Source organism: Myotis brandtii, unplaced genomic scaffold (assembly GCF_000412655.1).
Source record: "Myotis brandtii unplaced genomic scaffold, ASM41265v1 scaffold6, whole genome shotgun sequence".
In the NCBI taxonomy this organism is placed as follows: Eukaryota; Metazoa; Chordata; class Mammalia; order Chiroptera; family Vespertilionidae; genus Myotis; species Myotis brandtii.
In genome coordinates, this window is record NW_005370271.1 from 3216221 (window position 1) to 3232917 (window position 16697).

Sequence of the window (16697 nt, forward strand, 5' to 3'; positions counted from 1 at the left end):
TAGCCTGGTCCATTTCCAACAGCACTAATCATTCAGGTGTTCCGGCCAATGGCAAGCAGACATCCCTTTCCTGTAACTCCCACATGACGGGCGTTGTTCCCCCCTCAGGTACACAGTAGAGACACCCAATTCCTCTTGGACAAGATTTCTCTCCGCACATGGGAGGAGGGTGCAGAGTACTTACAAGTGAGGCCCAGGATCAGACGTGTTCAGATTCCGGCCCCTCCACCTGTCCTTGTGTGGCCTTGGGGAAACCACCTAAGAGCCTCTCGGTGGCCGCCTGTGTGATGAGGGTAATGGTAGTCCTCCCTTCGGTTGGGAGGACTCAGTAAGGCCATCGCTGTAGGGGTTGTTAGCACAGCGCTTGGCACAGGGAAGGACTGAAGCCATGAAGCCATGGCTGTCTTGGAGGGTCCTGCAGTGGTGTGCCCTGTCTGTCACCTTCCCCCTAAGGTAGAGGAGGGGGAGGGGGACGTTTGAACCGGGATGGCACAGGGTCATTGTTTGCTCTCCTTCTGTGGTTCAGTGGTCAGTGTGGAGGAAGAGATAATAAAACGGATACTAAGTTTTGTGGAATCTTCCTTAAATTCAATCATAGTAGGACCACCCAAAATCTCCGAGGGGTGTGTGGTTGTAGGTCAAAGGAAAAATGGCTTTCTGACTGAAAGTTGGGATCTGTAGTCTGTTTTATTTTGTGTTTTTAAACTTGTTGAAAAATTCTTCACTTAAAATATGTAAGATGGTTTTACTCAGTAATACTGAACTGAAAACTGTCTCTTAGCACCTTTTTTACCTCGGCATTGTCCACATCTTTGTGATTCAGGGTCCAGGTTTGTTTGTTTATCCTCACGAGAGGATATTTTTTCCCTTGATTTTTAGAGTGGAAGGGAGGGAGGAGGTGGGGGAGAGAGAGAAAAAAAAATCAATGTGAGACACGTCGTTTGGTTGCCTCCCGCACACACCCCTACTGGGGGCTGGGAATCAAACCTGCAACCCAGGTATGTGCCCTTGACTGGGAATTGAACCCAAGACTCTTTGGTCTGAAGGCCGACACTTTAACCACAGAGCAAAACCGGTCCTTTTTAACATAAAAAAAAAAAAAAAACTTAAAAAAATTTTGGCATTTTTTTAACTTGAATGGAAATGCCTACAGTTAATTAGTGATACCATAAGGAATAACTAGTTGTGAGCTTCATTTATTATTGATAATACTCTGCTTTCATTTTCACTAGTAATCAAAATGGTTGCATTTTAGCCTTAATCTACTAATCAATGAAAAAGGAAGATGAATAATTAATGTCAAACTTACCTCACCTGATATAATAGCTTGTAGAAAACTTTTAATCTTTTTAATGCTGTATTTTACATTTGGGTGTAAATAAAACAATCACTTGTGATCTGTATATGGATGTGAAATTGATCAGTTATCCCTGTGTGATATATAATTGATAACCTTGAAGAAACTGCCGTTGTCCTTTAGCTAAATAAGAGCAGCACATTAAAATCCAACTCGGGAAACAGTGGCTCTTCATCCAAATCCTGTCCTTCGTTTAACTTGATGTTCCTAGTGTGCAGCAGGCAGGCTGGCTTAGTTTAATCGCTAATCAAAATGAAACGGTAAGAAACATCCCATTTGCTCTCCGAGTCGATTTATCAGCCTGCATGGCACCCTGACATGACGTTTAGTTATTTAGTTACCATTTTCAGAGAACACCTCTGCTCGGCATCACCCTGCGCACTGAGGACTGGGTCACTGGTACCCTCTGCTTACTTTACCTCTCTGCCTCGCTGAAAAGACTTGAGCTTAAAATAGCCAGGATATTTTATTTGTAAAGCATTTCTTACATGCAGGTTAGGAATTAACTCACATGTCCGTCATACAGGGCGTATTGGTTTCCATGCATTCTTCCCTCACACCTTAAGTCATCCCTTTCTTAAAAGAAAAAGGAAGAGTGCTTCGTGTTGCCATCTCTAGCTACCTTATGTCACTTTTCTCTTATTGCTAAACTTCCTCAATAAGTGGTTCGTCCGACTTTATCCGCTCTGCACCATCCCTCCCTTCCGGCCCACTTTCTACCAGAAACGGGGAAGCTGGAAGGAATCTAACACTGAGTCTTGTGTGTGCCTTGCTCTTGGCGCCTTTCCCGTGTTAGGACACTTAATCCTCTCACCTTGGGTTGCCAAGTGTCCAGCACTGAGCCCACATAGTCTGGGATTGTAGCTTCTTGTTTGGCAAAAGGAAAATTTTGTAAACAAAAATGTCCCTTGTTTAAAAAAAAAATCTTGTTTGTGGTTCAGGATCCTCTGAGACCGGACCTCTGTGTTAGTAAACCTTGGTTAACTGAAAGCTGCCAGGAATTTGCTCCTGAAAACTCTGAGTTGGATACAGCTCGGTGTGGGTGCCAGTCCTGCCTGAGGGGCTCACTTTGCGGGGTGCCGGGCACCCGCACTCCAGGAGCTGCCTCACCAAAGCCTCTCTCTTCATCTGAAAGTAGTTGTTTCAGTGGCGGAGAAAAGGATGGCAAGGTGACGGCCAGGCATTCAGGTTCAACAAAACTAATTTTCCCATAGGAATTTCTGCAACAAATATCGTATTTATTATAGAAATAATAAAAGTGCGATATTTGTTATGAAATAAAATCCAGTATGACAGACGCTACCTTCGGATGGGTCAGGCTTTTGCTGGAGTCTCTTGTCCTGCTCTCTGTCACTGTTCTTTACGTCCCTTTTCACTGCAATGACCCTTTCATTCATTTGTTCAATATACTTACTTATTGACTGGACTTTTAAGGCCTGTGTAGGCCAGACAGGGGCACAAGATCGCTAAGAATCAGATGGAGTTCTTATCCATTGCACCTTCCAGAAACATTCAGACACGCATGTGCTGTCCCCCAAGCAGGTGCTGGCTCCTACTCACTGTAGTTGCAGATGGCTGCCTCGATGTTTCTTTTTGTTATTGTTGTTAATTAATAGACTTTATTTTTTTAGGACAGTCATAGATTTATAGAAAATTGAACAGATCTTACCCAGAGTTTCCACACACTCTGCTCTCTCCCCACTCAGTTTCCCCTGTTTGTAACATCTTGCATTGCTGTTACATTTGTTATAGATAAGAACCAATCTTGATACATCAGCAACTAAAATCCATAGTTTACATTAGAGTTTACTCTTTGTGTTCTATGAGTTGTTGGGGTTTATTTTCTGTTGTTTGTTTGTTTTTTAAATAGTTTATTGATTTTGCTGTGTTCTATGAGTTGTTGGGTTTTTTTTATTTTTTGTTGTTTGTTTGTTTTTTAAATAGTTTATTGATTTTGAGAGAGAGAGAAACATCGATGTGAGAGCAAAACATGGATCGGCTGCCTCCTGCATGTCCCCCTTCTGGGATCAAGCCTACAACTTTTGGTGCATGGGATGATGCTCAACCAGCTGAGCCACCTGGGATCAAGCCTACAACTTTTGGGATGATGCTCAACCAGCTGAGCCACACCAGCCAGGGCTGTGTTCTATGAATTTTGACAAATGTTTAATGATATATCTACCATTACAATGTCTACTCCTCACTCCCCCCCCACCCTTGTCAACTACTGATCTTTTTACTGTCTCTAGTTTTGCCTTTTCCAGAATAATGTCATATGTAATACTAGAGGCCCAGTGCACGAATTCATGCACCAGTGGGGTCCCTCAGCCTGAACTGCAGGATCGGGCCAAAACTGGCTCTCTGACCTCCCCAGAGGGGTCCCAGATTGCGAAAGGGCACAGTCCAGGCCGAGGGACCCCACCAGTGCATGATGGGGGCCAGGGAGGGATGCAGGAGGTTGGCCAGCCGGGGAAGGACCGCAGGAGGGCTCCAGGGCGTGTCAGGCCCGTCGTCTCGCTCAGTCCCAATCTGCTGGACCCCAGCAGCAAGCTAACCTACTGGTTGGAGCATCTGCTCCCTGGTGGTCAGTGCATGTCATAGTGAGCGGTTGAGTGGCCTTAGCATATCATTAGCATATTACACTTTGATTGGTTGAACGGCCAACCGTTTGACCAGACATTTAGCATATTAGGCTTTTATTATGTAGGATGTAGCCTTTTCAGACTGGCTTCTTTCACTAAGCAATGTGCACTTCAGCTTCCTCCATGTCTTTTTGTGACTTAATAGTTTCTTTTTCACTCCTGAATAATATTCAATTGTACAGATGTACCATGGTTTGGTTATCCATTCATCTTGGTTGCTTTCAGTTTTTGGCAGTATGAATAAAGATGCTATAAACATTCATATACAGGTTTTTCTGTGAACATAAGATTTCAGGTGACTTAGATAATGGTAAGACTATTTACCTTCCTAAGAACCTGCAGGTCTGCCTTGCCTAGTGGCTGCACTGTTTTGCATTCCTGCTAGCAATGAACGTAAGTTCTATTACTCCACATCCTCACCAGCATTTGGTGTTGCCTGTTTTCTGGATTTTAGCCATTCTGGTAGGTGAGTGGGGGCATTTCATTGTTGTTTTCATTTCCAGTTCCCATTGGCGTATGATGCAGAGTATCTTTTCAAATGTTTATTTGCCATCTGTATGTCTTGTTTTGGTGAGATATCTGTTCAGATCTTTTGCTCTTTTTTAACTGAGTTGCTTGCTTCCTTATTGTTGAGTTTTAAGGGTTCTTTACGTGTTTTAGATACAAGTCTTTTATCAGTTGTGTACTCTATTTTCCCCCAATCTGTGACTTGCCTGCCATACTATCTTATTCTTTCTCTTTCAGCCTTTCTGGGTCCCTATATTTAAGGCCTCATCTAAGCAGGATAGAGTTGGGTGTTGTTGCTTTTTTTTAATCCTAACAATCATCGTCTTTTATTTGGACTATATTGTCTACTTACATTTTTTGCTTTCTACTCTCTGTCCTACGTTCATTTCTTCTCATCCTCTTTTTTTTACTTACATTTTTTGCTTTCTGCTCTCTGTCCTACGTTCATTTCTTCTCATCCTCTTTTTTTTTTTTTTTTTACATATTTTATTGATTTTTCACAGAGAGGAAGGGAGAGGGATAGAGAGTTAGAAACATCGATCAGCTGCCTCCTGCACACTCCCCACTGGGGATGTGCCCGCAACCAAGGTATATGCCCTTGACGGGAATCGAACCTGGGACCCTTCAGTCCTAAGGCCAACGCTCTATCCACTGAGTCAAACTGGTTAGAGCGCATCCTCTTTTTTAAGGGCAAGAAGAAACTAGCTTGGTAATTAGGCATTTGATCCTTTCAGGTGTACCCTGGAGGTGTTAGCACGTGTCTTTTCTTATCAAAGTCAGATGTTAGTGGCACTGCACTTTCACCTCAGACAATGAGGGAACTTTAGGACACTACGTAACCCTATTGTGAAGGCCCTGTGTGTCCCATTTGTCTTCATCAGATGGGATACACGGTGATGAATGGCAGAATAAGTATAGTCTCTGTGCAAGGGGTCAGTGAGGACTGTGGTACTGCAGTGGGTAAGTCAGAGGCCCGACTTTTGGAGGAACGTTCAGTGATGCTCCCCTACTCTTGGCATTACCCCTCCATGCACATTGTTCACTGGGACGTGTCAGCACCGACCAGAGGAGAGCACCGCCCATTGCACCCAGGGACTGGGTTTACATGGCCCCTGGAGCTATTCTTAGGTGGCAAAGCCTTTCAAGTGAGGTCACAGGTTCATGACATAATTGGCCTCTCAGCCTGGGTGGGTGACTAATCCTTGCACTACCTACTTGTGTAGTTTACTTTTACTTCCATTGTATTTTCTCCTCTCATTTGAGATTTGGAAAATAGTCAGGAAAAGTGGATCCTTTCTTCAGTAACATTTTTGGTCATTCTACGTTAATCCATGCAGTGTAACTTTAGGCCAGGCTGGCTTCTACGCTGTCGTTTCATTGTCTGCTTCCACTTGAAGTAACATGGAGGCCGTAGTGTGTGAGTCGGTCATTGCTCTGTGCTTTCTTAAAATAATAAATGTGCTCTGATTACCCGTGGCCAAATATAAACGGAAAATAACATGTATGGCTTTATATTCACGTGTTCTGTGCTATTCTGGTCCATTAGTGTCCCCATTCCGTTCCTCTAAATTTCTACTGTGACTTGATGAAGAATTATCTAGTTGAAGATATATTAATAGTCCAATGACTAGTCTGTATTTCAGATGAAAACTATGTGTTTATACCAATACTCTTTTATTATTATTATTATTATTATTATTATAGGAGAGAGAGACTTTGATTTGTTGTTCCACTTATTTATGCATTCATTGGTTGATTCTTATATGTGCCCTGACTGGGGATCGAACCTGCAACCTTGGTGTATTGGGATGTCGCTCTAACCAACTGAGTACCCGGCCAGGGCCTATACCAATACTTTTTAAAAATTTTTATGTAACTTTATTTTAAGTTCATACTTCCTATTGTCTAAATATTAACCTTTAGACAATATTGTCCCCAAAATGTTGGACATATTTGTTCATAGTACCTAAAATTCGCCATTATATGAATTTTAGGGAAAAATGAGTGGTAGACATTGACTTTTAATTATGTCAAGTTCATGATTTTAAAATAGCTATATTAACTTAAATTCCTTTAATATTGCCATTTAAGAACATAATATACTCCGACTTAGTCACATGACTGTACCTACTATGAGTTTCTTCCCAAAATGTTGACTCAAAACCTAAAAGGGAAAAAAAGTAAATGGTTGATTTGTTACACGCTGTGCTGTGATTTCTGGGATCAACACGTTAATTCCTGTTTGGGTGTGTGTGTTTAGTTCTGTTCCATTAGAATCTGGGCTGTGCTTTCTCAACTCCACCCTCTTTTTTCAAAAAATATTTTTCTTAAATGTAATTTATGAAAAAGTAGATTACAGGGCTAAGAGTAAACAAACGTGTGTGATACCACGTTTCAGACATAAAGCAACACGTAGTACCTAAGAATAAACTTCTGTAGATTAAACATAAAGGCCGTTTTCATGTTCTGTTTCAAAATACACTGTTGGCAGCTTGCATGGTCACAATAAAGATGTTTTCTGATCCTTTTTATGACCGAGCACTCCATGGCTGCTGCTATGAGGCTGGCATTTAAATTCCACAAGCTGCAAGGGACAGGAATAACAAGGGTAGGGGCAGGTGTTTGGTTCCTGCCCACAGAGTGAATGGGCTTTTCACTAAACCTTTTGAGCCTTCCTTCCCCCACCTCCCACCCCGCTGCCTGCTGGGAGGACTGTGGGCAGGAGGCCGAGAGTGCTGAGGTGGGTGCGGGGAGCAAGGGGGGTGCAGGAGCGGGGCCTCCGCCAGAGCGCAGTGCAGCAGTGCCCACACTGGCACAGACTTCTGTTTTGGCAGCTCGCTTCTCAGAGATCTACATTATATAAATAAGGTTATAGAAATAAAGTTCCTGACAGTACGAACAAATACAAATGCCTTGATTCTAGCTTAAATCACTCTGACTGATTTAAGCAAAGTTGTTTTTAGACTTTTTTTATTTTTTTAAGTAGATCTGATTTGCCAAGAGTAGAGTGTTTGATTTTCAAGTAATGGAGGTGGGCTTTTGCTATTGTTTTCTTTATCTGCCGCCAAGAGTTACTTATGTGTTTAACATAGATGTGAAAGTTACGTGGGTTGTTGCACTATCTGAAATGACCAAATGATATAAAGTGACATGGATGTAATTATATTCTTGGTCACGTGAGGGCTTCCTTTGTGAAGAACTCTGTTCCGTGTTGAGCTTCAGGAGAACTTAATTATGGGGTAAATGAGGGGTGTAGAGCGGGCACTTTGATTACTTGGCGTGGTGGACCCGTGGGCGCTGGGGATGAGTCTGCCCTCACTCTCCAGCAGGCTGTTCTGTTAGGGGCTCCTTAGGGACTACAGGCTCTGCACCTGTAACCTCATCAAGTCCTGTCTTACAGGAGGTTCTCTGCCCCCCACCCGCCCCCATGGTCGGACCACTGTCATTGTAAGCAGAGCTGTGCAGGCGGGCTTCCTGCTGAGGAGTTGGTTCATCTGGGACGCCATGGGGAGGGACCTGTGACCTTTGCATTTGGAAAGACCCCTGGCACCTGTGAGGAAGAAGATCAAAGAGAATAAGCTGGGAGGCCAGAGTAATGATAAGAGCTTGGCAGGGGCGGGGTCGGGGGGGAGGGCACCCTTAGAGGGCCACCTGGCAGGTTGGACTGGGGGACTCCTCTTCCTCTTCTGGTGGAACATAGAAAACGAATGTAGACTCCACGTGCTGTTCCCATGTGCCTTCTCTCCTGGGCAAGGAAGGGCTGGCACACATGTTACCCAAGGTAGCAGGACGAGTAGGGGCCATGGTTTCACCCTAGAAGTGGCCCAAGTGATGGTACCCCATGCACAAGGGAATGCGTCTTTGGCACTGGGTATCACACAGGTGTGCCCGGCTGGCTGGCAGCCACGATCTGGGGTTAGAGAGCGGGTGAGTTCACTTTTAGACATGTTGAATGTGCGGTGCCTAACAGGACATTCGAGTGGACATGTTCATTTCTGAGTCTGAAGATGTAGGAAAGGCTGGGCTAGCCCTTTGAAAGTCGATGTCTTGCAACATTTTGAGAACAGGGCCTGGTGGAGTCATCGTGTGGAGGTGTGGCCGAAGTCCTAGTCCAGTCGGTGTTCTTTTCTCTCTCCACATACTACCTCATCCATAGCCTGTCATTTCCCCCAGAGAACTGTGGGTGACCTGCCAGCACATTTAATCTCTTGGTCTAGTCTGGGGGTTGTCCGTGTGGTTTTTTGGTTTTCCCAGCTCTTAGCTACCAGACTATTTGGTTCCTGTAGATAAGTTGGCAGAGAGAGGCACTCATTCATCTTCATCAGAGTTAGGAGCAGAGATGTGCACGCAGCTGTGAGCGGCCATGAACAGCGGGAGATGTGCTTTCCAAGCAGGTGCTCGTCCCACTGCTCTTTGGAGTAAGCCCCCCTTGTCCTGGGACATTCTGTCTGTCACGTGCGATGGTCTTTAGAATGGACAGCGTCCCAGGAGACACGAGGCAGAGCGCCGTCCCGCCCGCCGTGGGTTTCCACAGCATCGTATCTTCCAGATGAAACGAGAACTAATGTGAGAAACAAAAAAAGCTTTTATCTTTTCTGACTGATAGAAACTCAGACTGCTCTAGGGAGTAGATAAAAATAAGGCATTTGTTCCTATAGTTAGTCACTATAATGACCAAGAGAATCCTTTTTAAGAGAATTTAAAATTAAACCAGATAAGTTGAGCGCAGGGAATGAACAAATATAGAAAGAACAGATGAGTTTTAAGACAGAGTTGGCATTCCTTTGAGGGAAGGGTATTGTAGAGTGAGTTTGTGACCAGCTGCGTCCCCTGGTGCCCACCCCATCATGGGGCATGGTCAGCTGTCTGAGTGTCTGGAACGGACGCCCACGGGTTCTGGGGGCAGCAATGGACTGTGAGGCACTTTTTTACTTCCCTTCCCCTCTTTACAATACCACACAATGGCTTCCCCCCCTAACTTGTCTGGTTTTGTTCTCAGGCCACGTTCTCATAGAGATTTCAAGTACCCACCAGAAACTTGATGAGAGTTTTAGAGAAAATGTATGTGAACTCTTTTTCTATTTTTACAACATGTATTTCTTTTTAAATTTTATTTTGCTTAACATCTCAAATCTGATATGAATATTTTTATTTCCTTTTGTTAACAGTTCAAAGCATTCCACAAAGAGATTATACATGAGCTGGAGAAGAAGACAGAACTTGACGTAAAATACATGACCGTGAGTATTCGGCGTTGCTCTGCCTCCGTGGTGGAGGCAGGCGCGGGCACGGGGCTTGGCTGTCCAGGAGGCTGCACTCACTTGACTCTGAGCCTGACTCAGCAGCAGATATGGAGGGAGCTTGTGTTGAGGGTGTGCACGATGCACAGACAGACAGGTCCCTTGAGGCTGAGTGGGCTTGTTTCTTCTAACACTCAGGATTCTTATTGAAAAGCATAGAAAAAATACTGCGAGGAATCCTGCTGCTTCTGGAAGCCTTGCCCCCAAGCCCACACACGTGCTGGCGACAGCTGCATCTGTGTTGGAGCAGCTGTGGCCCTCACAGCCGGCTCCGTGGGACTGCGGGTGTGGGAGAGCACCGTCTGGGTGCCAGGTCTGATGGCAGAGGCCGCTCCTGCGTTGACCTCTTGCCGCCACCTGGTGTTGTCGGTTCCAGCAGTTTCCTCCTTCCTGGTCCTGCCCGGCACATAGGGCTCTTCCCATTTCCCCCCACTGCCACCCAGAGTCCCCTTTCTTCTCACCAAGACCCCGTGCGGCAATAAGCCGTGCTCAGAGGAAGGCGCAGGACCAGCTGGGGCTGCGGAGCGGGGTGTAGGGTGTGATGCTAAGCATCCCTACAGAAACTCCTAAATGTGGGAACGAACTCATATTATCCTCACTGTACAGATTAGAGGGCAGAAGTGGACCTTAGAGAAATTAAGTAATTGCTGAAGTCGCACGGGAAATGAGGGAGGAACCCAGAATTTTAACCTAGGTCTGTCAGGCTCCAATAAAAAACTGTTGCACAGCTCCCAAATGACCGGAGTTGATTGTACTTCTTCAGTCTCTTTCTTGAAATCATAAGTCATAAAACAGGAACCTGGGATCTAATATTGTTGACTTATTCTCACCAAAGTACTGACCACCCAGGGTCCAAACACCCTGGAGGAAAGAAGGAATAAGAGAAAGAAAAGACGTTGTCTCCTGAGAGCTGCCCTCTGATCAAGAGCCCCTCATATAAACAGAACTTTAGGACAAAGCATCAAACCTTAAAGTTGAAGGGAGAGGAAGTGTGAAGTGGGGGTGTGCAGGACCACAGCCCGGGGAGGGTGGTGTGAAGTGAGGGTGTGCAGGACCACAGCCCAGGGAGGGTGGTGTGAAGTGAGGGTGTGCAGGACCATGGCCCAGGGAGGGTGGTGTGAAGTGAGAGGCAGACCGGCCACACCCAGTGAAAATGCTGGCAAAATAGCTGCCTTCGGGTTTGTATGGTGCTGCTATAGTGAAATAAGTGCAACGTTTAACTTGCAGGCCACTCTCAAAAGATACCAAACAGAACACAGGAATAAATTAGATTCTTTGGAGAAATCTCAAGCTGAATTGAAGAAGATCAGAAGGAAAAGTCAAGGAGGACGAAATGCAGTCAAATACGAACACAAAGAAATTGAGGTAAGCTCTTCAGCATGACTTTGTTTGTTGGTGATGATTTATAGTTTGCGGGAAGAGTTCACTGCAGTTAGCCCTTCATCCACTTACGGCTGAGCTGCTGTTGAAGTTAAAAGTGAGCATCTGACTTCGCATTGTGAGCTGCTGCAGACTTTTCCAGGGTGAAGCATGCTTAGTCATTGGCCTCCTAAAAACATGGGCATTTCCTGCCCACTCAGGGAGGGTGAGCATTGTTACCCCCATTTTACAGGTGGGGAGGGGGCTTAAGTCAAGTCATATGGTTGACACTTTGATTTGAACTCAGACTTTCTGATTCTAAAGCAACAGGCTCTTCTCCCTGGAGTACAAAGCGATACTTTGTGCCAACAGCCCCCTGGAATGTAAGGCCTTTGGCAGCTTCTCTCACAGAGGAGTCAGGGATCTTGATAAAAATGATGCTATCTGCTCGGGCCAGGTTACAACTTAGTTATTTTGTGTAACGTTTATCTGTGTTTAGTAGTTACTCCTTTATCCAAATAAACCGAGTATAAAGATGGCAGAAGATAAATGCTGGGCTGAGCAGCTGCTTGATTCCTCCCGTCATACTGCATAACTGCTCCTTGCTTTCCTAGTACATAGAAACCGTCACCTCTCGCCAGAGCGAGATCCAGAGGTTCATCGCGGAGGGCTGCAGAGAGGCACTCCTGGAGGAGAAGAGGCGCTTCTGCTTCCTGGTGGACAAGCACTGCAGCTTCGCCAGCCGCACGCAGCACTACCACCTGCAGGTGCGGCGGCCGCTGTGTCCGGTGGATTGGTTTTATGTCGTCTTTAAATGCCCTTGAGATGCTTTTAAAGGCAGTTCCACACAAAACCCAACACAGAGCAGCGGACCTATTTTGCCAATGAGATTTCAAACAGTTTTTGGCCAATTTGAATATTTAACTTTTAGACATTTATAGACATATAGATGTTTATAATATTTTTCATTAGTGTAGTTATCCGTCCATATTTAAAACCATTGATAAAGTAGTGTTCAGTAATTGAGAAATGGTACGTTTTTCCGTTTCTCGCCTGTGAGTCAGCTCTTGTCCAACTCCCAGGGCCGCATCTTCGGCCTCAGTGCCTTCATCAGAGCCACAGAGTGAGGCCCGGGCCCAGGTCCACTCCCCACATGGTCTAACATGCTCACCTCGAGGGTCCATGTGTATGTGTCCCTGGAAATTGTACCCAGGCCGCAGACCCCATTTGCAGCATCAGGGCCCGTGGTCGGAGCTCCTTTTCATTCTTCTTTAAAGTGTTGGCAATCTCGTCAGCTTTCCTGCCCTCCTTCACAGCAGCTGTGAGCTTATATCCCCAGAAAACATTACAAAACATGCACTCAATGGCCTTTCCTCTTTGTTAAATTATGAATTGTGTTGGGTTTATGTAAGCATCCAAAAGTAGCATTGATTGACATCAGTTATTCATTGTTATTCATAATAAAGTAATTTGGAGAGTGCTGCATGATATGAGGCACTAAGAGCATGGTTATAAGGCAACTTCCCCTTTTTTTCAGGTGAAAAAAAACAAAACAAAACTTGGCCTTGTATGTATGCGTATATCATGTTACGTATTCTATAAAGTCTTTAAGAAATATTTAGCCACCAAATCTAAATAGCAAAGATCTGCCCAGCCGGCACGGCTCAGTGGTTGAGCATCGACCTATGAGCTAGGAGATCAGGGTTTGATTCCCGGTCTGGTCTGGGCACATGTCCAGGTTGCGGGCTCGATCCCCAGTGTGGGGCATGCAGAAGGCAGCCGATCAATGATTCTCTTTCTCCATCCTCTCTGAAATAAATATATATTTGAAAAATAAACAGTGAAGATCTAAACTTGTTACAAGCATGAACTGCTCCCTTAGGTGATCACTTTTGTCACCAGTGCATCTACTAGTTCCACATGGGAGGGTGCCCTGGGGCAGGGTCGTAGGCTGGAGAGGACAGAAGCAACCGTGAAGTTCTTTGGCGACGTCCTGTGGGCGATGGGGCACTCAGTGTCGTGAGGTAACCTGGCCGACTTCTGGAGCTCTAGTTGTTAGCAATCTTTCTTACACGTAACCTTGGGTCCCAGTTAGGCTTTTTATCATTATTTTTAAAATATATTTTTAATGATTTCAGAGAGAGAGAGAAACATCAACAATTAGAGAGAATCATTGATCAGTTGCCTCCTGCACAACCACTACTGGGGATCAAGCCCACAACCCATGCATGTGCCCTGACCGGGAATCAATCTGTGACCTCCTAGTTCATAGGTCAAAGCTCAACCAGTGAGCCACGCCAGCCAGGCCCAGTTAGGCTTTTTAGAGGGACACAGACCAAATCTGCTTTCTATATGCATCTCTTCAACTTTCTGAACATCCCTCTGTGCTGTCTCGTACCCCAGCTAAGGCACCCAGTCCTGTCAGTGGCTCCTGGGTGAAGCAGGCTATGCAGTTAGTGTGTCGGGGTGACAGCACAGAGGTGGTTTGGGGGACAGGCTTTGCCCTCTCAGGATTTCCACCAACACCCCCAGACCATACCTGATGAGCAGAGACTCTAAGTAAAAACAGTGTGTCTGCTATGAAACCAGTTCCAAGGAAGGCCCCCTGCTTCCCTTTTCCAAGCAGATTGCTGCCCTGGAAAAGGCCTTCAGGGAACCTCCAGCTGTAAGAAGCAAAGCCAGGCTTGTGGGAGCCTCTGGGGTTGTGGGACTTCTCTCTGTCCATCTGTGACTCTGCTGCACAGTTCAGCCCCATGGTCTGCCAGCCCGAGGGCCAGAGCGCCCCTCAGCGCTGGCGCTGACTGCAGGGCCCACCGCACTTTGCCTGTAGCCCCTCGTCTGTGCACAGATCTGACTCCTGTGACTTGTAAATCCGGTTTCCCTAAGCTGAGTCCACTGGGTCCCCCACCCGTCTTGGAGGTGTTTTCCATAGGAGTGGGAGGGAGAAAGCGGTGGTTGGCATTTCTTGGTGATTAATACGGATCGCTCAACCCTTCCCTTTTAGCTTTTGAACTTGTTCTTAATCATTTACAGTCCTTATATTAGTCTTAATTATTCACAGGGAGGGAGAAGATAAATTCTTTTAGAACAGAAGCCTACAACCTTCTCAGCAAATAAGACAGCAGATACTCACAGAGGCTCAAACTACTCCCTGAATTTCACTCAGAGCTCCCATACTTCTGGTGATAAGCCGGCAATACATTGTCAGTGATAATCATTTGATGTAATTTTTGTCAGCTCTTCCGACAATACACATTTATCTGCCATTGTGTTTCCTTTGGATTTACAGTCGGCAGAATTACTGAATTCCAAACTGCCCAGGTGGCAGAAAACCTGCGGTGATGCCACCAAAGTGCCAGAGGAAATCATCAACATGATAGAAGAAATAAAGACCCCTAGCTCCACCCCCACGTCCTGGACGCCTCAGCCTTCGCCAATGGTCCAGAGAAGCAGTGTGGTAGGAACCCACTACCTCCAAGATCTCAATTGTGTATTTGCATATTTAAAAGATATGTTTTTATTGATTTTAGAGAGAGGAAGGGAGAGGGAGCGATAGAAAAATCAATGATGAGAGAGAACCATTGTCAGTTGCCTTCTGTACTCCCCCTAATGGGGATTGAACCCAAAACCCAGGCATGTGCCCTGACCAGGAATCGAACCGGTGACCTTAGTGCAAGGGACAATGCCCAGCCCACTGACCCACACTGGCCAGGGCCAAACAATCCACCTTTCTGTGCAGGAAGTGATAACTACTGGAGGTAGGTGTTGGGTGCATGGAGATTTATGGTGCTATTCTCTCATCCGTTTGAAATCTTTCTAAAATAATTTTTTTCCCATTTCTCTTTCTGCCCTCAAAACACAATAACAACTGATGGGCTCATAAGAAGAATGGAACTGCTTGGAAAATTAAACCAAAACACTTCCAAAACACAGTGCAAACACAGAACGAGGACTTTTTTTTTTAATGGGAAAGAGGAGAAACATGTTAGACCAGCTGAGACATGGGAGGTACACTCCACTGCCTGCCCAGCATCGCCACCTATGTCTAATGGGGATCTCACATTCAACTGGTCCAGAACCAGTGAACGGCAGTGTCGTCCTTCCAGTAGCTCAGACACAATGCGGCAACTCCTCTCTCTTGTTCGCTTATGCCACTGTCAGTCCATAGGCCAACCCTAACGTTTCCATCGTCACAGCATGTCCCAGTCCAGCCCCTCAGCCCTGCGCTGCTCTGACTGCAGCCCCTCAGAGAGACCGCAGCAGCCTCCCGCCTGGTCTCTCATGTGGCAGCCAGGCCGATCCCGGACACGCAGAAATGACCAAAACCTCGATAAGATTGCAGAATGTTAGGGATAAAGAGAAAATTTGGAAAACCTCTAGGGAGGGAAAAAACAGATTATTTACAAAGTAAAGAAACTTATGCAGACCAGATTTCTTGTTAACAAAGCAAGATGTTAGAAGTTAATGGAACAGCCAGCCGGTGTGGCTCAGTGGTTGAGACCCATGAGCCAAGAGATAGCTGGTTCGATTCCCGATCAGGGCACATGCCTGGGTTTCGGGCTCGATTCCCAGTAGGGGGTGTGCAGGAGACAGCTAGTCCATGATGTTTCTCTCAATGTTTCTCTCTTCATTCCTCTCTTTCAAAAAAAATCAATAAAAACATTTTTTTAAAAAAAAATTAATGGAGCAAAGCACTCAAAGTTCTGTGGGAAAATTATTTCAGATGTAGAATCCTCTGGCCGAGTAGCACTGACGAGGGAGCCTGAAATCCACAGAAGGAAAGCAGATTAGTGGTCACCAGGGGGCGAGAGTATCGGGAGTGCCTGCTTTGTTTTTGTTTTGTTTTGTTTTTAAAGATAATGGTTTTGTTTTTTTAAAGACAAAAAATGGAAAAAACATATTATTTAAATAATTCAAGATGGGGTATTGCCCTTCAACTAAGGGAACTTGGGGAACTGTGGGACTTAGAGCATGTAATATGGAGCAGCCTGGAAAACTGTACTTCCATTGCTATGTTAGACCAATAGTAAACTAATGAAGACTTTTTCACAGGCTGGGAAAGACTACGACACCCTTTCTAAGTATCCACCCAAGGTGCCCCCGGCTCCTTCAGGCAGAGTGGTCACCAGCCCTTTGATTGATATGTTCAATAACCCAGCGACAGCTGCTCAGAACTCGGGTAAGGCATTTTTCTGTAAAATTCCTGTCTAAAACTTTAAAATCAATATTTTGGATAAATGCATCTTGAGGTAGCGGTGACTAAGCATGCATATGGCACATGTCCAACATTGAGGAGCTTACACCTCAGAACAAACACAGGTCTGGGTTTATGGAAAAACCAGGAGACGTGTTATACGTGACACCTTTTCTGACACATACTAATTCTGTATACCGATTGCTGTTTACAGGAGTAAATATGCTATTGAAAGGTTGTTTTTGAAATAGGATATGATGTACAGAGAGCCTCCCACTGTGTCCTGTATTTGGTGGTAATTGTAATAATTTTTTTTCAATAAAACTATAAAGGTTCAC

The 16697-nt window shown here is 45.3% G+C and overlaps 1 protein-coding gene across 5 annotated transcripts in view; it reads left to right on the forward strand.

Annotated features, from left to right (window-relative positions):
- Positions 1–16697, forward strand: part of BAIAP2L1 (BAI1-associated protein 2-like 1) — a 76010-nt gene that overhangs the window by 43047 nt on the left and 16266 nt on the right. For all 5 annotated transcript variants that reach the window (XM_014550345.1, XM_014550347.1, XM_005879406.2 and 2 more), the window contains 6 exons: positions 9506–9567; positions 9675–9746; positions 11034–11171; positions 11780–11932; positions 14455–14622; positions 16218–16344. In XM_014550345.1, the coding sequence (XP_014405831.1) occupies positions 9506–9567; positions 9675–9746; positions 11034–11171; positions 11780–11932; positions 14455–14622; positions 16218–16344 (720 nt within the window). The remainder of the gene's footprint in view (positions 1–9505; positions 9568–9674; positions 9747–11033; positions 11172–11779; positions 11933–14454; positions 14623–16217; positions 16345–16697) is intronic.